Genomic DNA, 25,322 nt, shown 5'->3' on the forward strand with positions numbered 1-25,322 from the left:
ACTATTTAGCAAACCAAGGCCTTAAACTACTGATCCTTCTGTGTCTCCCGAATGCTTACATTATAAATGAGCACAATCGGGCCTGACTTCTTCTCCCTCAGATTCTTGTTTGTTTGTCTGTTTGTATGCCTGTCTGTCTGTCTGTTTGTGAAAACGGTGTTTCTCTGTGTAGCCCTGGCTGCCCTGGAACTCACTCTGTAGACCAGGCTGGCCTCAGACTCACAGAGACCCACCTGCCTCTGCCTGGTGCTACCACCCAGCTTCCCTCAGATTCTTAAAGAAAAATTAAGAACACAGAATCCTATCACTTAGGCTCATCCAAAGTTATTTTAAAATTTTATATTACTCTAAATAAAAGACTAACTTTTAATTGATAAGACTACTAACTAATAGGATAGGAGCAGAGATTTTTAAATCTCACACAAATTCAACTTTTGAATGATCTGGCCAATGTAGCCACATCGTTATCTCCAGATTATTCCCTGACAAGACGCAGGGTCCATCTTTGAAAGTGCAGTTACCTCTTCAGAACAGAAGGCTGGCAGGTAGAGAACTTGAGTTAACCCGTCATGAATTTTTCCGCTATTAAATTCTGTTGGGGGGTTGTTAGTTGGGTTTTTACTTGGGGGGAGGGACTGCTAAAGATTAACCCAAGGCCTTATCTATGCTAAGTACTCTATTACTGAGACACATTCCTAACATCTTAGTTAAATTTCAAAACATATATTTAAAGAAAACTCTTGGAAGACGCTGAGAAATGTGGAAACTGAGGTGGTCAATTCTGTCAACTTGGTGGTACTGACAAGCACTGAGAAGATTAGCAAAGCTCACTCTCAGGTGTGTTCGTGGGGATGTTTTCAAGAGAATTAAGGGGGTAGACCCACCCTGAGGGTGGGTGACCCCATTCTTGTGCTTGAGGAAATGAAGGAGAAAGCCAGGAAGGGCAGGTACTGTCTCCATCTTCCTCTCTCTGCTTCCCGGCAACCACGCTGTTAGCTCTCCTGCTCTACCACATTCTCCCAACCACGACAGATAAAACCAACCTCTGAAAGTGTGAGCCAAAATAAATAAGTGCTTCCCTTAGGTTATTTTCCCGACTCTTTTGTTACAATGACATACGCTGCACGTTCAGAAAGGGTTCCCAAGGACTGAGGACGCAGCTCGGTTGGAATACTTCTCTAGCATGGATGACGCACCGGGTCCAGCCCCCAGCACTGCATAAACTGGGTGTGCAAACCCAGCACGCAGGCAGTGGAGAATTGGTGACTGTTAAAACATAATGTATTAGCTGTGATCCTAACTCTCTCTTAAAGTCTTCAGATGTAATATAAAAGTACACAGCCATCATTAACACCCTGTCTAGTGCCAACCTGCAGGGCTGGCAGGGGCTGGGGAGGGGGTGAGGGCACTTACTGAAGCAAGCCATCCGCGGGTCCACCTGGGAGCACATCAGAAATGACAATGGACGTTTCCCCGTTTTCAAAGTGTGGGTTGTCTCTACCTCCCGACACTGCGATTCCAAATCCTCTTTTGGAATCCTGTTGATTAGAATTAGGAGAGAAGAAGAAAAAAAATGAAAAAATCCTTCCATAAGTGGCTTTCAGGATTTATTACAAGCACTCAGTAAAATAAAGGTCAAATCAATAACCAGAGACAGCTCGGGGACAGATGGGCTGACAGAAACAAATGACAAAGAAAATAGAGCCCCACTGTGGTCAGCTGACAGGTTCCTAAAGGGAAACCGCTTATCTACAGGGAGCAGCCTGGCAGGAGGCGGAAAAGATTGACAGCCCAGGCTGACATTATCACCAGAGGCAGGAGAAGGAAGGCTGTCTTCTGTCTAAACAGGAACGTGCTGTCCTAACGCCAGGTAGACCTGTTCACAGGATCGTTTGACCCGAGCTGGAACAACGTCAATACAAACTGACTCTGTGAAAATGTGTTTTAAATGTATCTTCTGCTGAAAGTGGCACATGCCTATAATTCCAGCACTTGGGAGGTGGGAGGCAACAGCGTCAGGAATCCAAGGCTAGCCATGATGACATGGCAAATTGGGAGGCTAGCCTGGACTACATGAGACCCTTACTCAAAAAACAAATAGCATGATGGTATAATCTTTAAATTCAAGTTGGAAAAGGTAGCAAATGCATTTTCATCCAGGGTAAAAAGAACTGCATGGCCTTTAAAAATAAAACCTAAACAGAAAGCTGCTATTATAGGGCTGGGGAGATAGTCCAATGGGAAAAGGAGCCTGGGGGGATGGCTCAGTGGATAAAGGAACTTGCAGTCATGGTGAAAATAAATCACTCCTCCACGTCCTCTGACCTCACCCAGTGCTGTGGCATGAAGGTACGAGAGTGTGCACATGTGTACATGGATGCACACACGTGAATGAAAAAAAACGTAATAAGATAAATAAACAAAAAGCTACTATTGCGATTTAAAAAGAGCAAAGCATTAAACCCTTCTCAGTGGCATACAAGATGGGAAATAAAGGTTTATTATCCATCACTGATTTAACGATGCACACCAATGAACCAAGGAAACAAACACTCTTATTTAGGTGTTTAAAAGGCTAAACCACACAATAGGAACACTGACATTATAATCCCAAATCAGGGTTGATGATACAAAACTACACTCAGAATAAGAGAACATCTTTATTCAAGGGCAAGTTCGTGGGTGGCCAGTATTCAGACTGCTTACAAACACAGACAGCCCAGGTGGTCTCCACATGGCCTGGGATATGCCAGCACCATCACCAGCACCTGGTTTTAGACAGAGGCGGCTCCATCTTCTAAACCAAGCCTCGGGACCATAACTCAAGGGTTGTGTGATATGCTGGTAAAGGGGGCACAGTAAGAGTCAGAAGGGTGTCTGAAGCTAAACGGACAAGCCTCAACTGAAGAATCCGTGATAACTGATACAGAAATCAGGACACCTGGACTCTGACCCAGGGACGGAGTTCTGAGGGTCAAGGGAGACGTTTCCCTTTGTCTAGAAAATGGCAGAACCTAGAGAGATTTGGAGCAAGATGATCTCTGATGCACACGGATGTTGACAGGAGGGCAGGTTGCTGGGATGAGACTGCAGACCATGAGCTGACTGCAGATGGGGTGGGGGATAGCTGCTTGCCTGGAGCATGACGCTGTGTGTGGAGGAGGAAGGGGGGGGCATGACTGGAGATTAGGTGCAGTTCTAGAGCAGTCAGCCCAACCAAAAAGGCTAACACATCACCCTTTTATTGTCAGGACAGAAAGAACTGGCAATAACAAGTATTTGTTACGCATCAATTATGCATCATGTAATGTATAGAAGCTGCATGTATTTCCTCACTTAATCAAGAGGGGTAACATCTGTGAAGCGACTTTAAAAAACAAATAAAATATATGTAGTGTTCAATTTTCAACCCCAAGGGAGGAGTAAAGAGAAACTTTTTTGTGTTGTGGGGTAGTGGTGGGTGTACACTGTGGGGGAAGTGTGTGGGGGAAGAGTGTGTGTGTGTGTGTGTGTGTGTGTGTGTGTGTGTGTGTGTGTGTGTGTGTGTGTGCGCGCGCGCACACATTCATGTGCACATGGAAGCCAGAGGACAATCTTAGGTGTTATTCTTCAGGCACCACCCATCTTGGTTTTTGGTTTTTTGTTTCTTTGTTTTTGTTTTCCGAGACAGGGTTTCACTCTGTAGCGCAGGCTAGCCTCGAACTCACAGAGATCCGCCTGCCTCTGCCTCCTGAGTGCTGGGATTAAAGGTGTGCACCACCACCCCGGGGGGTGGGGGGGGCATCTTGGTTTTTGAGACAATGTCTCTCACAGGCCTGGAGCTTACTAAGTGGAATTGGCTGGTCGGCCAGCAAACTCCAGGGATCCGCCTATCTCTGCCTTCTCAGGCCTGGAACTGTGAGCATGTACCACCAAGGCTCGGTGTTTAAAAGGTGCCAGGGATCCATCTCAGGCCCCCATGATTTTGAGATCCCATCTCAAAAAGTAAAATAAAAGACACCTTAGGGAAAAATACCTAGGGTTTACTTTTGATCTCCATAAGCAGACAGACAGGCACACACAGACATACACACTATATTTGGAACTGAGCCAATTTCTAAGTCAGTCTTTTCAAATCTCCTTTGGGTCTACAACTGTTGTAAGGTAGAATTACAGAAGGGGTGAGGAGAGGGTACCGCTCGGGGGACTGAACCAAGGGCTCCTTGCATTCTTAACATGTGAGACCAGACTGTAGAAATTCAATTCCCAACTCAAACATCAGAAGGGAAAGTGGGATAGAGAGGCTAAGGAGGGTGGTGTGGTTGTGCATGTTGGGAAATGTTACTTCAACATTCTCAAACAAATACAGGCTGCTTGCATTCCCTCTTCCCTTTTACAGTCTGTTCTGTCTGGAGAGAAGAGAACGGACTAAATATCCCCTAAAATGCTCTACAGTAAACAGAAGATAATCAAGAACACAAGCATGCAACTTTTGCCAACCAGTTAATCAGTACCAGCTAGTTCCAACGAGGCACTGCCCACCTCAGCGAGATTAAAAACAAAACTGTGCAGGCCAAAAGAAGCGAGATCCATGAACTGAAAAGCAGCAAGCCAAGAGGAGAGAGAAAGCACGGATCGTGCAGAACTCACCTTCTGCAGGGTCACGGTGTACTGCTCCCATATCACCTCCTCCATGCCTGGGCCCTGGGTGGCAACAAATAATGTCAACTTGAGTAAACACCAAATACCCCCATGCCAGAAATAAAACTAACTCTGCACGCTCTGACGTGAATCCAGCGCACACTTCCCATTCACTTAAAAAAAAAGCAGGCCTCTGCTCAAAATGCTATGCTGCTTATATCCATATAAAACCTTCTAGGAAATGGCCATCTTGATGCTCAGGCATTAAATGAAAGACATAGGAGGGGTCCTAAGAACAGAGCAAATGTTCAGTGCTGAAGCCTTTTGACAACCATTGTTAGGAAACTTCTTTAATAATGTCTTATTTGGGGGATGGCTCAGCAGTAGGGTGCTTGTTGCCCAGTCTAATCCGGAGGACCCACAGAGTGGAAAAAGAGAACCAAGTCCTAACAGTGTCCTCTGACCTCCATATATGTACCTAGTGAGCATAATGAGCATGGACTCATGAACACACACACACACACACACACACACACACACACACACACACACACACACCCTCTCAAGAAAATAGAGTAAAATTTTAATTTCATTTAAAAATATTCATATCTCTCTCTCTCTCTCTCTCTCTCTCTCTCTCTCTCTCTCTCTCTCTCTCTCTCCACATCTTAAACCTAAAGAACCCCTTGGCCTTGTAATCAATAGGATGTGTCATACTGAGTGAACGAACTGTAGGATCTCTGGCTTCTTCTCAGTACCGCTTGGTGTAAAACAGACCACTGGAACTTCATCTGCTAACACAGGTCTAAGAGATATCCAGGGAGACCTTTAACACAGTGGCGTCACTTTAAGACTAATGAGCCGTTCACCTTTAAAAAGGCTAGAGACCTCACGAGAGCACAGAGCTACAGACAGGCCAGCCTAGCAAGCACTGAAACGGGAAGATACACAGAGAAAAGTACAAGATGTAAACGAATGGGAGAACAGAGTGGGCACAGTAGAGGGAAAAAATACTTCCACAGAGGACTCCAGAGACTCTTGCCCGGCTCACGAATATTGTGGAAATAGCTAGAAATTGCCACTCTGGAGAATTCCTATCAATGGGCCTGCATTCAGGTTTAGAAATGAGTCCTATTACGGAAAGTGACTGTACATCCTCCCAAAACATGCCAAAGTGTCGCTGGTAATGCCATCACATAGGAAATGCAAGGTTCCTCTCTCCAAGGGACATGTTTAAATGAAGGCTTCACAGAATTCCCAGATATGTAAGAAACCTAAGTTCATAGTTCACATGCACTCACGCATGTACACACACACACACACACACACACACACACACACACACACAGAGAGAGAGAGAGAGAGAGAGAGAGAGAGAGAGAGAGAGAGAGAGAGAGAGAGAGAGAGTTATAAGAAACAACCTGAGGATCAATGGCTATATTAGAAACATCCATAACAAACCAAAGGAGTATACAAACCATAATTCGTGTTTTAAGAAATTAGAACACCTCACTGAAAGTATAGTTATTGCGACGGGCGGTGGTGGCGCACGCCTTTAATCCCAGCACTCAGGAGGCAGAGGCAGGCGGATCTCTGTGAGTTCGAGGCCAGCCTGGTCTACAAAGTGAGTTCCAGGACAAGCTCCAAAGTACAGTTATCAATGAACAATAGCCCATCAAAAGAACCAAGCAAACAAATCTAAAATATGACTTTTGGAAGTGAAAAGAACCAAAGTGACGCAAGTGACGGGTTAGCATCTCACACTATATATACGCAGCTGAAGAAGACAATTACAGAAGAAGCAGCCATGAAGACACAACTCAGAAACAGCACAAGGCCTGACGGGTAGGAGGTGTCCCACAGAGGGCCAGGAGGGAGAAGCTGCAGGGGACTAATTCGAACTGATAATAGAAAGACGAAGAGGTACTGAAAACTATTCAGATAATGTGGGGTTTTCTCCCTGTTCACAAACTCTTAAGACTGGGAGAGAGACGCTCAGCGCTAGAGACGACGATACCAACTGATACGCTGGACCAGATGACCCACTCCCTCTGCAAGCAGAGTTAGGAAACCACAATTCTGTGGGCACAGAAGCAACATGAAGTAGCCAACTGTTGTGACTTAACTGATTACACAGACTGAGAGGCAACTGCGACTCTCCCTCCCCGTGTGCTCGATTCTGGGACATTCCCACGGCAAATACCATCTGGCTCCAAGAGATCAGAATTCTCAAAGATTAAAAAACGACAACTCACATTATATCTAGGATCAAAAAGATACAAGGGTGTAGGAGAAGCAGGCAGAGTCTTGGCTATTGGTGTGCGTGGGCCTGGGAGGGGTGGTGGGGGTGGCGGGGTGCTGAAGTGAAGAAGGTGCATGCATCCACTCAAAGCAATACACAAACATTCCCAACGGATTCAGATGGAGAAATTATGGAACCCAGCCTCCCCCCCCCTCCCCGCAGACTGTCTGTTTCCCATGACCAACCACTGTTTTTATTTTGTTTCTGTTTGGAGTTTCTTTAGGAGGGGCTCCTCTTTTCTTTTGCCATGCTGGGGTCAAACCCAGAGTCTTGCATGTATGAGGTACATGTTCTATCACTGAGTTACACCCCCAGCCCAGTTTTTCTATTTTAATAAATGACTGCTGGCCAGTCATGATGGCCCACGCCTTTAGTCACAGCACTCGGGAGGCAGAGGCAGGCAGATCTCTGTGAGTTCCAGACCAGCCTGGTCTACAGAGTGAGACTCTGTCACAAAAAGAAAAGAAGGAAGGGAAGAAGGAAGAAAGGAAGGTAATGTCTCTATAAGTATATTAATTGATACATATCTTTTTAAATGGTTCAGTAAAAAAAATCCATGCATGTAGAGCACACCTGAAATCCCAGCACCTGGGTGACAGAGGCAGGTGGAGTTCAAGACCAGCCTACTGTAGATAGTGAGCCCTAGGCCAGGTAGGGCTGCACAGTGAGACTCGTCTGTCTCAATAATGATGATGGTGATGATGATGATAATAATAATGATGATGGTGAAAGATTTTCAAGTGAGCTTTTGATGTCTGACTCACCTTTGTCCCACAGTTTCCTAGAACACAATGTCATGCATACAAAACAGGTGGTCGCTTTTTTCTTTCCAATAAACCAAGAGATAGATGCACTATCTATTCTCCATTCTATGACTATGACTAAGACAACAATTTCTATTACTTGTAAATGTTTTCAAAGGCAATTCCTATTAAATTCAACAGTTCTCTGGCTGTCCCGGTGGTTTGAATGAGAACTATTCCCATAGGCTCTGATATTTGGAGACTTGGTCCCCAGTTGGTCTAGGATGTCACTGGAGGCAGGCATCATACAAATCATACAAATTAGTGCCATTTCTGGTTATTCTCTGCTTTGTGAGAGTCAAGATGTGAGCTCTCGGCCAGCTCCTCCAGCAGCCATGCCTGCCGCCTGGCTGACATGAAGGACTCTCACCCCTCTGGAACCATAAGCCTAAATAAACTCTTTCTTCTGCAAACTGCCCTCCTCACGGTGTTGTATCACAGCAACAGAAAAGTAACAGATACAGGTGCTGTTTGCAGGTTCTAGGGAATATGAGCAGCAAATGCCCTCTCACTGAGCCACACTCCCACCTCCACCTCCACCCCTGAGGTGGGTAGGCAATCTGGCACCTGAGATGTCTGTGGTCCAGCTTTCTAGACGTGCTTCACTGTCCTACTCTGGAAGTTCACTACGTCTAAGACCATCTTTCAGCAGCTGCCGGTGTATTTCCCTATTTTAACACAATCTCAATCGTAAGTCTTCTCGAGAGAAACGAAAGCAGAAACTCCCTCTCCACAGACACAGACGTCTTTGCCACCTTCAGTTTTCGCTGGGGCCTGAGTAGAACTAACCCTCTGCCACCTGCAAATGGCCTCCAGGACAGAATGGACAAACACAAGGTACACAACGGAAAGGAGCAGGCCCCAAACACACCATACAACAGACACTTCCAACACAATTCAAGGGGGGAACACTCCAGGACGATCTGAAGAGGGTGACATCTTTTTCACACGCAGTTTGAAAAACAAACCACGCCTCCTTACAATGTGAACACGTAACAATACTGAACTTAGAAATGGCTAAAATGATGAATGTTAGGAGTTTAACGTAACATTAAACATGTGTTTAAAACTTATTTAGAACTTCATACATGCATCCAATGCATGCATTTTGATCAAATCCTCCTCCTTTTTGCCCCCTATTTCCTACCCGACTTTCCCCTTCCAACTTCATGCGCTTTTTTTTTTTTTAACTTAACCCACTGAGCCCATTCAGTGACCAGTGCGTGCATGGATACAGGACAAGTGCACGCACAGCCTCTCAGGGGCCACATCTCTGAAGAAAACCGACTCTCCCTCCCCCAAGAAGCCATGAGGGCTACTGAAATAGCTTAATCTGGTACCTGAGTTCACTCCCTGGACGGCCATAACGGCTGAAGGAGAAAACAGACGCCACAAGTCATGCCCTGGCCTTCAGGCCCACACACATACACAGACAAATAGTAACTTATTTAAAAATGCTAACAACCCTCGTGGTTTGTTCACTGATAAACGTGCATGGGTAGGTATGCCATATACGGTAAAAGTACAAAGGAAAAGCAAAGGACGGAAGCATATAAACTGAAGATGGAGCAGCCTGGGAGGGAGGCAGAGACGGAACACGGGGGAGCTGAGGTTTGCCCCGTGGTGGGGATGGGAGAGTGCAATGAATTCGTGGTACTGTTCTGCATCATGCTTTCAATGTTCAAGCAGTTTGGAGGTACCAATCATCTCCTAAGTTCAAGGGGTCGGTCATCAAGGGGCGCTTGACTTCCGGCTGAGGACCTAACATCCAAGGCAGTGTCTAGTTCCCGAAGTTTTAATACGATTTCAGTTTTGCAAGGGGAAAAGGAGAGAGCATAACAACTCCTGCTGGGGGGAAGGCAGGTGGGGACAGTGCCATCAGTGTGAGGGGTACAAGGACAAAAAGCAGGACAGGTGCAATGGGTACAGCCGGAGACCAGCATCGTGTGGGAGAGCCCAGGATGTGCCAGACCCCCCAGCGCCTTTCCTTCCTTTTTTAAAGGTTAAAAAGCAACTTTATTAGGAACAGGAAGGTGGCACAGAATCTTGAACAGGGAATGTCACAGAAGGACCGGCGACTCCAATCTCCTCAGAGATCGGGACTCCACCTATGGGCCCAGGGCACCTTTTCAACCTTGGGGATGAGATTTCAGCCACCTGAAGCGGCTTCCTCATGCTTTCTATGATCTTCTCGGATCACTGTACTTCCCATAAAAGGCACACTAATGGTAACGTCCTCCATATGAGAACAAGTCATTCCTAGAAGCCATTCCATGGATAGGTAGGAGCTATGTGGCCTATTGCAAATAGGAAGCTCTGTGTACAGGTTATTTAGACACTAAAGGAAAACAGTTCTTCATGCTGTTATTTTTAGGCCTTTTATGGAGCTCATTTTCTCGGGAAAACCTTGATCAAACAGATAACTATCCTTTAGGGCTAGGAAGGTACTTCCGTAGGTAGAAGTACTTGCCATTAACATGAGGACCTGAGTTCAGTCCCTAGCGCCTAGGTAAAAACACCCAGTCACCCCAGCCCTGGGGAGGGGAAGACAGGAGGGGACCTGTTGGCTAGCCAGTCTAGCAGACTTGGCAAGCACCAGGCTCTATGAGACCCTGTCTCAAAACCAGCTCCTGAAGAATGACACCCAAGACTGACCCCTGGACTCTCTATATAAGGCCCTTTAATACACATGTGCGCTCCGTCTCCCAATACACACAAAAGGAAACATTTAAAACCAGCCACAGGCAGATAACTAAGTTGTGACTGCCTGTAGTGACCCTGAAGAGCCAACTTTTAAGCTCCGCATCTATATACTGCTGATTCCCAGGGAGAGAGACCACTAAGAACAAAAATTCACCCCAAGCTGCTTTAAGGATACACTTAATCACAGTCCAAGCCACACAGCAAATATCTATGTTACAGTGCACTGTGTACTAAAGCTAATGTCAGAAATCTCTCCTGCAATGTGGAAGCCCCATCATCGGAATATCGGCTTCTACAGGGTAAGAAGGTCAAATGTTTGATCCCAAACACAACATTCTTTAATCTGTACCCAAGAAGCCAAGCTCGCCAAAATTGCCAACACCTAGGAATCAACAGTCTGACTCACAAACCCAGTGAGCGGCTATCAATTTCACCCAGGTCTGCTCAAAATAAGACAAGTATTTAAAATTCTACCATTGACTGCAAGCCACATTCTGCATGCAATCTCACAATTTGTCCCTGAAAGCTGCCAAGACACAAATAAATCCGAGGATAAAGGAGTCACTGTGCCACTGTGTGAAGGGCTTGTCCCCCTCCCCTCCGGCAGAGAAAGCATGGGAAAGGGAGGCGAAAGCTGAAGAACTCACATGGCCTTTCCATCTCTCCAACTTTTTAAATGTCTGGATCCACACCCTCTGGAATAGCTGAGCGGCCTTCATGGCTCCGCAGAGTCAGGGCTGGCCACTGCCTACCTCCCAGGCTGCTCACCCATTTCCAGCACTCCACGTGGTTACGTAAGGCGGATACAATAGTGGCCCACATTCCCAGCAAATCCTGTTGTCATCTCACAGTGACACAGCCATACAGCAGGGACGCCAAGCGCTCTGAAAAGCACTACTTGTGAGGCACAAAGAGAGTCTGGACTCACAGCACTTCAACAGCTTTTCTTTCCTCCCTCTCTCCCACACAAGGAGGACGGCACCGGGGTACGTACGTACTCCTTCCGGCGGCCACGTAAAATTATTTGGTAATTAGTTGTAACTTACTAAGTCCTGCTAGCCTTCCTTATCCACAGATCCTATGGTCTAAAAATAGTTTTAGGAGCTAGAAAGATGGTTCAGTGGTTCAGAGCCCTGAATCTGATCTCCAGAACTCACATACAGTGGCTCACAACTGCCTATAAACTCCAGTTCAGGGAACCCAGGGCCTCCGTAAGCTCCTGCACACATATGACATACATGCGTACACTCACGGACAGCCATACACATGAATAAAAATATAAATAACCTTTAAACATTTAAGACACACCAAACAATACCAAACAACAACAAAACCCCTGCCTCCTGGCTCTGGGACAGTGAGAACGGGTGGATCAACATTTCAAGGGTAGTTTGTACTCTACGGTGAGATACTATCTCAGCACAAAAAAAGCAAGACAAGACAAAACAAACTTGTCTGTACGAAACATGTACAGCCTTTTTGAGTAATTATTCCCTAAATAATGTAACTACTTACGTAGCATTTCTATTACATTAGGTGTTATAAGGAACCTAGAGATAACTGGAAGTACGTGAAGATCTACCCAAGTTCCATGAACATTATACCACTTTATAGAAAGGGACTTGAGATTCTGCATGTTTTAGTGTGTAAGGGACTCCTGCAATCAGGGGAACCGGGAATGACCAAGAGCAGGGCTATGGAAAGGAACAGAGAAGTAACTTGTTCACATACGTACTCCATGTAGGAAATTAACGCTAAATTGACCTGCCAGTGGTGACCAATCAAAAGGCACCCATTGAAACAGCATACATTCTTGACAATAAGGGGAGCTGGTACAGGTCGGCACCACCTCAGGGACAGAGAACTTGCTCAGCAGAGTTCTTTTTTCTCTCTCTCTTTCTTCCAAACTTATCATAGACTTAGATAAAGAAGCGACAGAGAGCTCTGTCCTTGCTTCTTTGTGTAGTTTTGGATTCTGAACACAAGGATGCCTGGCCTTGCAACCCAGGGCAGGTTTTCAGAAGTGTGCTGTCACCAGAGAGTCTTGTCAACAGGCTGAGCTGTTTGCAAAAGAAGAATGTGCTACCTGGTTTGTGGGACACTGGGACAAAGATCTAAACTTGGAGCCCATCGTGGGTACAGTACAGGAGACAAGTTGAATGCCAAAAAGTTAGTTTGAGGTTTTGGGTTTTCTTTCCTTTTTTTTTTTTTTTCTTAAACTTTTAAAAAAGATTTATTTATATTGTTTTTATGCATAGTAAAGTGTTTTGTCTACATGCATATCTGTGCACCAAATGTATGCCTGTGCATGCCCATGAAGGCTAGAAGAGGGTATAAGATTCCCTGGAACTGGAGTTACAAACCTTTGCCAGCCACTGTGTGGGTGCTAGGAACTGAAGGCAGGGCCTATGGAAGAGCAGGACCTGCCTTCAGTTATAACTGAGCCCTCTCTCCAGGGTGCAAGAGGTCAGCTTTAAAGCCCTGAACCTGAGTACAGCTCTTGAGCGTGGCATATGCTATGCCTTTCCCCACATCCATCTTGGAGGGCCAGCAGCAGTCACAAATGAGGCAAGTCCCCCATGGCAGTGCAGGACTTCAGAGACCAGCCTTGGAAACGTCAGACCAACCACAGCCTGTTCCCACTGGCACGTCTACTGGTGACGTCAGAAGGACACCTGCAGGCAGGCTGCCTCCATGCAAAGATCGAGAGTTTCAGATGCACCTTCCACAGCCTAACGTCCATCTTTATAGTCAAGAATCACCGCTCCACAGCAGCCATACACTGCAAGATAAACACCTCGAGTCGTTCCCCTGAGGCAGTTCCAGTCAGTGGGGTGGTGGGAAGTGTAAGCAAATTATTCTAACCCAGCCTAAGTGCAATAACAGAGGAAAACACAAAGCTCATTCATTCGACATACACTCTCCCAGTACCAACCAGATGGCAGACCCTGCTGAAACACTGAGGGACATGCACCAAATATTGTTCCCTCAGAGCGAAGGAAGGCTTTAACATAGGAAGCAGTGCGGCTCTCTCTTGCTCTCTCCTGGCATCTGTATTTTATTTTGAGGCAGGATTTGAATCTGTATCCCAGGCTGGCCTTGAACTATGTTCCTGCTTCTGCCTCCTTCCCACGAGCTGTGATGATATGCATGGCCACCACGTACCATGAATGCTACGGATATGAAAGTGGAAAGAATTAATCATGAGGAAGTCTGAAGAGCTGTCCAGGGAAAGGGACCAGCAGGTAGGTCCAAAGACTGAGCAGGAATCGGCTCAGTGATTGGCTGTAGCAGGCAGACTGACGGCGGAAGAGCAGGTACATAAAATGAGAGGAGAGAGCAGACTCGAGTGTTAACGGGAGGAAGATGGAGTGGAGGGAGGCATGGACCAACCACAGGAGGCACCTCCCCCCACAAGCCCTCAGGAGCTCCTGGCTCAAGGAGGACAAACTAGTCCAGTAGAAAGGCATTCTATGTGGAGGGAACAGCATGTTCTGGTCCAAGAGCCTGAACTCGTAAGGTGTGTTCAGGATGCTGGGGAGTACACTGTTTAATAACACGTTCTCTACATGAGCATGTTGAAATTAGTCTACTGCTTGGGAGCCTTGAAAATACACATCTGCCCAAAGGAATGGGTCACAAGGCCGCAAAGACTGGGAGGGAGGCATGATGACACCAGCATTGAGCAGAGCACCACACCCGAGGGCTTTCACAGGGACTCCGAATGAATGCCATGCTCCCTGGGTTAGCTGTGCCTGTCCCTCTTCCATAGTTAGGAAACCTGAGGCCAAAGACTTTCCATGGCTCACCTTTTTTAATTTTATTTATTTATTTATTTATTTGGTTTTTCAAGACAGGGTTTCTTAGTGTAGTCTTGGCTATCCTAGAACTAGCTCTGTAGACCAGGCTAGGCTGGCCTCGAACTCAGAACCACGGCTCACCTTTATCACAGCTGTATCTGAATCTGACTACAGGATTTGATGTGAGCGTTCCACACACTGAGTCTTCCATGCGTGTTAGGGTGACTACAAAGGAGATGAGGAGGAGGGGGGAGAGAGAAGATGCTGGTGAGAAGGAAGAAGAGAGCGGAGGAGGGCGGATCGGGGATGGTGACCTCCCGATCCCAGTCCTTGGGAGGGAGGCAAAAATCAGAACCAACAAATTCAAGGACAGCCGGGGCCACATACTCAGATCCTCAAGGAAAGGGGAAGAGGAGGATCACAAATTGAGTCATCAAGGTCCTTAACAGGTCTGACACTGGCGTGGAAACCCCATGACACCATCCATTCAGTGGGGACCATAGCTCTGGGCATGAAGCATCCCTATGGCATTTTCATGTTCATCGTTAGGAAATCAACTGCAGTCCTCAGGAGAAGGGCTTGTAGCAGCCTGCGGCCACAGCCCACCTTCCTCTGGCTGGGACACTTGTGATGCCCTTCCTACAACCCATGGGAACCAGTCCTAGTCACGAAGTACTGTTAAAGCTCTGCTCACATGCAGGGCACAGCACCTCGCAAACTCCCAGGACTCAGGAGGCTGAGGCAGCAAGACGTCTGAGGGTTCTAGGTGGGCTATAAAATGAGACTGTCTCAAAAATAAAACCTCTGCTGGCAAGATACAGTTCTGAAACTCTTGTCAAATAAATCAGCATGCACTGCCCCCATACAGACAAGGTAAAAACCGACTCCAATTATCTTTCATCCTATGATGATTTTGGGGGCAGGGGGAACAAACCAGTTCCATTTAATAAGAAAAGCACGGGCACAGTCTGGTGCTCCCTTCTCCTGTGTCTCTCAGTCGCTGGTTCACAGGGAACACGGCTTCCACCGTCATGGGGTCTTCCCACTGGTTCTCAGGGTGTGCCTCTCCTGGCCTGGGCAGAGGGAGCTGCTGCAGCTAAACCCAGGCAGGCACCTTCTCCTCCCTTCCTTCTTCCTCCCGCCATGCTTGGAAGCATTGCAGCTCTGACTCCTTCATGTGCTCAATTTGCATGTTAATTCTCTGGGCCACAATCTTGCCCTTAACTTGGTTTGTTGACAGCATTGTCAACAGCATACCGGGTGACCGTGTAGACTCTTCCAATTTTGCCACGGTGACCTTTGTGGGCTGTTCCTTTCTGAAGAGTCCACAGTAACACCCCTCCTGCAAAACTGCACGTGTGGCCAAAGGACCAACGCCATGTTTTCTTAAAGGAGCAGAGAATGTATAAAGGGACACATGGGAGGTCGGCAGCTGGCCACGTGAGGCACAGTCTTCAAAGGCAGCCTGAACAAGCCAGCAAGACCTATTTCTTATAATAATGTTAGAGAAGGATTCCTGACAGGTCTCTAACATAAATAATGGGCATTTCTGATCACCTGCTGAGGCACGCCACTTATGAAGTTTTTGTTTTTTTATTTTTGGGTTTTTTTGTTGTTGTTGTTTGGTTGGTTTTTTGTTTTTGTTTTTTTCTGAGACAGGATTTCCCTATGTAGCCCTGGCTGTCCTGAACTCACTCTGCAGATCAGGCTGACCTTGAACTCAGAGATCTGCCTGCCTCTGCCTCCCAAGTTCTGGGATTAAAGCATGGACCATCATCACCTGGCTCAAGTTTTTGTTTCTTAACCCAACCTATATTTACCTCAGGGACAAGATGACAAGGAGGTGTGAGGACACACTAGGGGCACAATCACTAAGTTTTAACAGAACCACACTTTTTAAAAATGGTTAGAGGCTCAGCAGTTAAGAGTACTTCTGTTTCTTCAAAGGAGACAATTCAGTTGCCAGAATCCTCATGGAGAATTCACAACCTCCTACAACTTCAGCTACAGGAGACCCGATGCCCTCTTCTGGTCACCGAGTGCATGTGCACAGACACATACGTCAAAATTAAATAAAATTACATATATTGGGGGAAAAAAACGCTATTAACTTAGATTCCAAAACCAGATTTCTAGAGCCGGCCATGAGGGTTCAGGCTTGTAATCCCAGTACTTGGCAGGCTAAGGCAAGAAGATCAGACATCTAAGACTAGGCTGGGACGTGTGTTAACTCTGAGGTCAGCTGGGACCCGTGAGACTGTCCCCAAAAAGTTAAACGACATCAAAAGAAAGCAAACAAGCCCCGCCCCCAGATCTCCAGCTAAGACCTCTCAGAACTCCTGTAAACTTAGTGCGCCTGCTCACCACGGTGCTGCGCACTGTGCAGGCATCACACATGCCTGGCTCCGAAACAGCTCCCCGCCCGCTCGCTCGTCTTTAAGCTGTGATCTAGAACATACACACAATGGGGCGGCTGCCTCCACTCTCAGATGGGGCTCAAGATCCTGACCCTTGCAGAACTGTGAGGACTGGATGAGATAATGCTCGTACAAAGGTTGCTCAATGCCCACTGCAAAGGAAGTGGCCTCCATAATGACCCTGTCACAACACTCGCTGCACAGCTGTGCGGCAGCTACAACCAGGCCAGAACGGTCTGCCTGATTCTCCTCATAAGAGCACTAAGATTAGCCTGGAACCCAAAAGAACTGAAACACACATACACACACATATACACAACACAGCATACACAGACACACACACATACACACCCACCCACATACACAGACACACACACACATATACACAACACAACATACACAGACACACACACACACCACATGCACACACACACACATACACACACATATACACAACACAACATACACAGACACAGACATACACACATGCACGCACACACGCGCGCGCGTGCGCATAGAAATGATGTTCCTAAAAGCATTATATACATTTTATCTAGGAACAAACTAGTGGAAATTCCCCAAGTGTGCACAACTAATGGCCGGACACACAAGTACTCCTACTCTTCTCACACACTACTACGTAAGAAGGAATGACGTGACTACATGCTACAACACAGATGGACTTTCAATGGGAAGTAAAACCTCACGCACAAGGAAGAACCGCATGATTCTATTTGCATAAGAAGCCGAGGACAGTAGCTGCCTGGAGAGAGACTCTTAACGGGCCTTTTGGTGTGTGAGAGACGGCTGCATGCCATGAATGTCATAGAAGACACTGGCTGCACAATTTCTCCAAAAAAAATGGGTTTTATTAAACAACACATCACAAGGTATGGTTGTGCACACCTATAATTCTAGCACTTGGGAAGTAGAGGCAAGAGATCAGGAGTTCAAGGCCAAGCTCTGCTATACAGCAAATTTGAGACCAGTCTTAACTACATGAGACTCTGTCTCAAGGCAAAACAACGATGTCTCCTAGATTGTACAGTCTGAACGCAGGGCCTCACACCTATGCCCTGCCACGTGCCGTGAGCTGGCCATTCACCCTCCCTTTGCCTGTTTTAGCAACACACAACCCGCCTCTCTAAGGCTGCTGGGAGATACTCGTCAGACAGCGCATGAACTGGATTCAGGGTATCAAATGGGCTGTGCAGAAAGGAGACTGCAGCCAGGAAGGAGCCTGAGTGCAGTCAGTAAAGTGCTTGCCACGGAAGCCTGAGGACCTGAGTTCCATCCTCAGAACCCAGATTAAAAAAAAAAAGCCAGCTGTGGTGGCGTGGTCTGTAATCCCGGGGGAGACAAGAAGGGGGTCCCTGGCTGGTCAGCCAATCTAGCATACTCAGTGAGCTCCCAGTGAGACCCTGTCTCAAGAAACAGGAGAGAGAGCTCCTCACGAACCATACACAGTTATGCTCTGGCGTCAATGCACACACTCCCTGCCAAACACACGCACGCATGCACGCACGCACGCACGCACGCACAGAAGTAAAGGAACTTGGAGGCAGTCATGTAAATAAAAGGTGGAAGAACTGAATCCAGGTCAGTGGGGCCACACAGCCTGTCTCTTTTCCACTGAAGAAGCCACCTACCGCCTCTACCAAATACCCACCATGGCCATTCCCTGGCCTCCAGACCCAGGAGTCTTCATGACTGTTCATGGTGAGGCCCTATAATAGGGGACTGGAGACAGTTTGAATCCAAATCAGCAAATATCCCATTTTAATAACACACACACATACCAACAGATAATTACATTTAAGACCTCTGTGTTCACAGCTCTCCTACACTAAGCTGCAAGGCATAATTTAAACAGACCACCCTTATTTGTAATTACAAAGAAGCCATTAATAAACCCAAAAGGGAGATGCTAATTTAGCAACAAAGACACAGCCCCGTCTAACCTGTGATTTTCAATCTGACTCAGCCCATTTATCATTAAAACACAGCTTCACTTTAAAAACAGCAAACAGACATACAGACCGTCACCCCATAATAGATACTAAGATAAAGAAAATTATAAACGTCTTTGTCAAAAGGCAGGTTCAAACACCACCCGTGAGAACTGCTTTCAGGGCTGGCCGGGCAAGGTAAACTGATCCTCCCAGACCTGTGGCACCATCCGAGGACAGCTCACACAGAAAAGAGACACCTTGTGCTTCTGCTCTTTATCAGTGAGCCTGGCTAAGGCTGCAAAGCTGGTGCCTGCAACAGACATACCTTTCCTGCTGGAGAAGCTACCTAGGAACCTTGAGAAACCATCCTTAGACTGCAATGCCAATAGCTGGAAGCTGCCAGAAGTGCAGGATCCCCAACCTGCCCTGGGCCGATGGAGGTCCTCTACAGCCCCAGTCCAGCATGTTAACACTGGAGAACTCAGTGCTTAACAAACAGCCTTTGCACCCAAGAATTTCCTGCCTTGTCAATATTTCATAGTTGTATTGTCCATCATGGAGACCACTAACCTCATGGGACCACTGTGACCAGGGAACTGAATGTCTAACTTGTTTCATTTTAGTTAGTTAAAACTTTAGATAGCTATACTTACTACAAAGTGTTAACCATACCCCTAGGAGTGGCTCAAGTGGCTTCTCATGCTCTACTATTAAAATATGTACTCCAGGGGCCAGAAAGATGGCTGGGCATTTACTGCCCTTCCAGAAGACTCCGTTTCAGTTGCCAGCAGCTCACAACAATCTATAACTCCAGTTCCAGGGCATCCAACACCCTCTTCGGACCTCAAGAGGCACCAGGCAGACACAAAGGACACACACATACATGCAAGTCAAATACTCATACATAGAAAAACAATCTGTGCAAAAATGTAACACATAATAGAGCAATCAGCTTCTCTTTCCACCTCCACGTTCTGTGACGTGTGGATTAAAGAGCACAGACATTTCTAACCTCTCGTGAAAAGTTGTTCTGCATTCAAGAGGCTCTAAGGGCCGTGATGGTGATTCATCAACACAGCTGCTTGCCAAGCATGCCAACACACAGGGTTCAATCCCCAACTCCGCAAAAAAAAAAAAAAAAAAAAAATCAGCCCATCAAAAAGCAGCATTCACCAATTATTAGCTAGGCTTGGTGGCACACCTATCTGTCATTTCAGCTCTACAGTGCAGAGGGAGGGACGTAATCAAAAGTTTTGAGGCCAACCTGATCTACATAGCAAGATCCGGGCCAGCCAGGACTACATAAATGAGACCCTATCTCAAAATTCAATCAATCAATCAAGGAGAAAGTCAGACTCCAGAAATGCATGGTCATCTTGAACCAGATGTGATGTTTTTTGTGTTTTTTGCACAAGGGGGAGATAAAGACTATTTTTGAAAACAGTTTAACATTTTAAGATTGCTTTTTACTTATATTAAGGTGCTTAGATTTTTTTCCCCCACCTTCAAGAGAAAAATGTTTTGAGCTTTATTTGTAGACACGTTGACAAAATTTAGCAAATGACACTTTGAAAGTTACAATGAGGTCAGGGGATGTAGGTCACTGGCAGAGCATTTTTCTCGCATGTATAAGGCCCTAGGTTCAAGTACCAAATGAAAAAAAATTACTAATTAACTTTATTTTAAACCACTACCCTGATACTTTTTAAAGCTTGTGGTTTCAACTGTGTAAGTATTTGTGATATACTTAAAATGTCTTAATTTAGCTGAGCATGACAGCACATCTGTAATCCTAGCACTAGAGCTGAGGCAGGAGGATTATCATGAGTTCAAGGCTAGTCTGAGCTGCCAGGAAAAATTAAGGCTAGCCTGAGCTACCAGGAGTATCTGAGGCTAGCCCAGGATTCCTAGCAAATTTCTGTCTTAAAAAACAAAAACAAGGCCGGGCAGTGGTGGTGCACGCCTTTAATCCCAGCACTCGGGAGGCAGAGCCAGGCGGATCTCTGTGAGTTCGAGGCCAGCTTGGGCTACCAAGTGAGCTCCAGGAAAGGCGCAAAGCGATACAGAGAAACCCTGTCTCGAAAAACCAAAAAAAAAAAAAAAAACAAAAAACAAAAAACAAAAAACAAAACGGGGGGTGGGGGGTGGGTGGTGAATATGATCAAAATACATTGTGTAAAATTCTCAAGAAGTAAGATCACTATACTTAAAAAAAGAAAAAGCCAGGACTTGGTTCATAAGTGAGCTGTTCCTGTGGGGGGCATACTGCACAAGAATGAGTGTCTACTGCCCCTATAAGGAAATCTAAACAACCAAGAGTTGCAGGTTAAGGGCTGGATGAGGGGAGGAGGCTGCAGAGAGCGGGAAGGACAGGGAGGCTTCAAAGCCACTGAAGAGACTGGGCTTGCACATCAGCCGGTCTTGCTGATGACCATGGCTTCAGAAAACAGATGACAAAGCTTTCACGACAAAATTTAAACAAAAACTCCAGGGGCTTGAACTAGCCTGTTTCTAGACTCCATGTCCCCACATCTTGTGTGAGGCTGTCCCAACGGCTCAGTGGTTTCGAGCGCTTGTTACCGCAAGGTGGCTCCAGTTCCAGGGGATCTGATGCCCTCTTTTTTGACTTCCCGCACCGGGCACACACGTGGTACACATATAAAATTCAGGCAAAACAATCATACACATGGAATAAAATAAGTCTAGCATCTTGTACAGCTTTATCACATGAGCTGAATCACGCAGGCAGTCTCTGCATAAGAGATTTTGCAGACAGGTGCCAACGTTTTTTTCAGTTCTGAGTTACATTTTATTATTGAGCACATACAGGGCTGGCAACAAAAATCAGAAAGAGCACATGACGTTAGAGCCTAAGAATAAACCTCTTTTTTGGTGGAATTCCTATTTATCAGAAACCTGGCAAAGGCCATTGCCTGGTAACTGATGTAAAAATCCACTAGGGGGCAGAGTAATGCAGTACCAAATACAAAGTTCCAAACTAATTTAGAAGAAATGAGAAATGGGCTTTTAACGAGTACACTAAAAGATCTCACAAGATCCAACGTCAGATTCACAAATAGTAAGGGAAAAGGAAGATGACATTACACTGGACAGCAACACATAATGTATACCAATATAGCAAGGGTTATTACAAGGGTTAGTCCAAGACAGCCAGGAGTGCTCACAATCTTCAACCCCATCCTTCTCTTCCTCTACAGGGCAAGACTGAGACCCAACTCCCACCCTACCCTGCAGCTGCCTGGTCTCAGCTCCAGCCAGGACCCTTGACCAGGAGAACCCAGGCTCCATCCAGGGAGGGTGCTCCTAATTGGGGACATATACCTCAGCCATAAAACTCATCACTACAAAGAATGACTCAGTCAGGGAATGGCTAACAAGATGGGATCCTCATAGCATCTCCTGAGTGGCACTGAGTGGAGGCGTCAGGGCGTTGGAACCTTGTAAAAGGGAACCTGGCCCCATCACTTAGGAGGACCTGGGTCTCAGAGATGAGGCATGAGGTATGATGTAACCCGTTTCCAGCGGAGGGTGTTGATGAACACCTCATTCGTCCTATTTGCAATGGAGTCTTGGAGGAGCCAGGACAGCCTTGAGATACCCAAAGATGAGGTACGAAACCACAACTGCATTAAGCACCTGCGCTCCCTAGTGCAGCGGCAGACATGCATTGCAGAGCTGAAGAGCATGCATTGCATCAGCTGGCAGAGCAGACGTGAGATATCCAGCGGCTGAAGGAGTACACATGTGCAATCTGCACTGTCAACCTCAACCTTCCAGAACTGGAGGAAACGAGTGAAGAACACAAGACTGACCCGCCGGGGAGGGTGATCAGACCTGACACTGTGCTGCAGGCTATAATCAAGCACTTCCTCGTGGAGAGTGGCTGGCCGGCCACTATTGTCAATGCTATGATGGAAAATGCCCACAAACGCAGCTGGCCCCCAGGGTCTGGCCACACTAGAGATGAGATGGATGAACCACAGTTATTGTGAAAAAAAAAAAAAAAATGTGAGCAAGAAGAGCATCCCTGGTGAGCAAACTATGGTGCTGGTGGCTGTGAGAACCAGCATGGGGTGCAGAAACAGGGGCTTGTCATGATATTCAGACAGGGTATGCAGGAGATACGAGAGTGTAACTGGCTACCAGAAGTAGTAGAATCTGCAAAACCCCTCACTCCAGCAGCTGAGCCCTGAGCTCTCCCTTCTATCCTGACGCCATGGCTTGTCACTGAGCCACATCCGTCCTGCTTTTCTGACAGGAAAGACCTTGGGACAGCTGACCCTCCTCATCCTTAGGATACATATTCCAAGACTCCAGGTGGATGCCTGTAACCCCAGACAGCACAAAACCTAAATAGAATGTTTCTTCCTGTCCGTCCACAATGAATGCCCATGATAAAATATCATTTCTAAATTAAGGAACAGTAAGAGATTAAAACTACTAATAATCAAATGGAACTACTTTAAAAATATACGATAACAATCAAAACAGTACACTGAAATAAAGATTATTCGAAACTTATTTCTTTCCTGAATTTTCCATTAAATACTTTCAGACACCGGACTTCAGGTAACCGAAACCACAGAAAGCCAAACACACAGAGTGTATGCTACTCCAGGTACAAGCATGACCAATCCAAATTTAACCATTTAGGGAAAGACAAGCGGTTGAATGGGGAAAGCACATGCCGCAGAATTGTGGACCTATGTGTGGATCCCCAGAACTCACATAAAGCCAGATGTGGTCGCATGTGTTTACAATCCCAGAGCTCCTAGGTGGGAGGCAGAGACATGAGAATTCCCAGAAGCTCGTGAGCCAGCTAACCTGGCATGTGCAATGGCCTGGTGTGTGCAGCATTGAATAAGAGAGACCCCATATCAAAAGCAAGATGGAGGGTGAAGACTGATGGCCACGGCTGCCCTCTGACCTCCTGGAACACATGCACACCAGCACACACATGCAAGCACACACATTTTTAAAAATTAAAATACATAGAATTTAACCACTCAAAAACATGAGAATGTTTCTTACTAAGTGGACAGGAAAAGAAAACAGATGAGTGCATGCCTTTGATCCCAGCACTCAGGAGGCAGAGGCAGGTGAATCTCTGAGTTCGAGGCTAGCCTGGTCTACAAAGTGAGTTCCAGGTCAGAAAGGAGAAAGCCTGTCTTGAAAAACAAACAAAACCAAATTCATTCTTAAGCCAGGGCTGCAGAGAGAAACCCTGTCTAAATCAATTAATCAATCAATCAATCAATCAATCGTTGGACTTGATTAATTTGGCCAGGTAGTGGCGGTGCACACCTTGGATCTCTGAGATCAAGGCCAGCCTGGTCTACAAAGCAAGTTCCAGGACAGTCAGAGAGCTGTTACACAGAGAAACCCTCTCTCGGAAAAACTAAATTAAAAAAGGAAAAAGGAAAAGAAAACAGAAGAAAGACAAGTGTCAGGCTATGGTTTGGCAGTTCCCGGCAGATATCTATGCATGACCCAGTAAGAAGGCAGTTGATGGACCTACAGGTTTTCACTCAGCAAAGACAGTGCTCACCTACAAGAGGACCACACAGGCCCTCTCCCCATCTCCAAATCTCCAGCTCTCTTCTTTCTCACTCCCACCCTCAAGCTAGTCTGTCCTTAGGGTGTAGCCCTTAAGTGATAATCCTGTTTTCAATGGTTTTATGTGTTTATGTATTTGTTTAATTATCTAGAGACAAAGTCTCAGTGGGAAGATAATCCACCGATATTAGGTGAACTTACTTTGTTTGGGTAGCAATGAGTTTTGGGTTATTTTGCCCATAAACTAAAATCTAAACTGTTTATAGCTTCTAAACACATACTGCAAGGGGCAAGCTGGCTGAGATCAAAATCTTGCTTTAGATAATCCTCCAAGTAGATCATTAACTGCCATCAGGAGCAGTAACTACACAAGGGTTGGGCAAGACACACTGTGCTGTGGAAGAATGAAAAACAAAAAATGGTCCTTTCAAAAAACAAAAACTTTTTAAACTGTGTGTGTGTGTGTGTGTGTGTGTGTGTGTGTGTGTGTGTGTGTGTGTGTGTGTGTGAATGAACGGGTAAGGTCAGAAGACAACTCTCTAGGGCCCATTCTCTCCCTCACCTTTACACGGGCCCTGGAGACTGGTCGGTCATTGGGCTTACAAAGCAAGCCTTTACCCTGTCACCATCTCACCAAATCTTTGCTTCTTGATCCTAAGCCGGAGCGTGGTTGCTAGTCCCTCAGACAAAGACACTGAAGAAGTGATGTTCACAACCCAAAGCCAACAGCCTAAAGAGAGAACAGTTTAAACTCTAGCCCATTGCCTCTGGTCTCAACTAAGTCCAGCCAAGAATTCAGTCACAATTTTATATCCACTACCGGTCACAGAGAGCTTAGAACTGAGAAGTAACATTTTAAACGGTGTGACAACCTTGGACTACCCATGAAAACACAATCAACCCATCCATTCTGGAAGGGGACTGTATGGTGAGACAACCAGGAAGAAATAAAGACACCCTCCACTGAGCACTAAGGAAAGGCTTCCCTACTTTTCTAGCCCTGGGATTGGCTGGTCCAGTTTTCAATGGCCTCCTTCCTAAACCCCAGGCCAGCAACTGGTACTCTGTATCCATCACCAAAATGGTCTGGCTCCAAAATTCACTAATCCTTACTCCCAATCAAAACTCCCACTACAGCCAGGCGCAGT

General features: G+C 46.2%; 1 protein-coding gene and 1 pseudogene across 8 annotated transcripts in view; one reads left to right on the forward strand and one right to left on the reverse strand.

The window, feature by feature from the left end:
• Tjp2 (tight junction protein 2) overlaps positions 1–25,322 on the reverse strand; it is a 132,748-nt gene that overhangs the window by 37,041 nt on the left and 70,385 nt on the right. For 4 of the 8 annotated variants that reach the window (XM_076561450.1, XM_006977643.4, XM_042262033.2 and 1 more), the window contains 2 exons: positions 4,630–4,683; positions 1,414–1,538 (listed from right to left, as the gene is read on the reverse strand). In XM_076561450.1, the coding sequence (XP_076417565.1) occupies positions 1,414–1,538; positions 4,630–4,674 (170 nt within the window). In that variant the 5' untranslated portion in view covers positions 4,675–4,683. Of the gene's footprint in view, positions 1–1,413; positions 1,539–4,629; positions 4,684–11,075; positions 11,432–25,322 lie in introns of those variants that run through there. The other 4 variants (XM_076561444.1, XM_015996412.3, XM_015996410.3 and 1 more) reach the window with 3 other exon arrangements.
• Positions 22,114–22,811, forward strand: LOC143271210 (E3 ubiquitin-protein ligase NRDP1 pseudogene; annotated as a pseudogene).

This window comes from Peromyscus maniculatus, chromosome 1, assembly GCF_049852395.1.
Source record: "Peromyscus maniculatus bairdii isolate BWxNUB_F1_BW_parent chromosome 1, HU_Pman_BW_mat_3.1, whole genome shotgun sequence".
Lineage (NCBI taxonomy): Eukaryota > Metazoa > Chordata > Mammalia > Rodentia > Cricetidae > Peromyscus > Peromyscus maniculatus.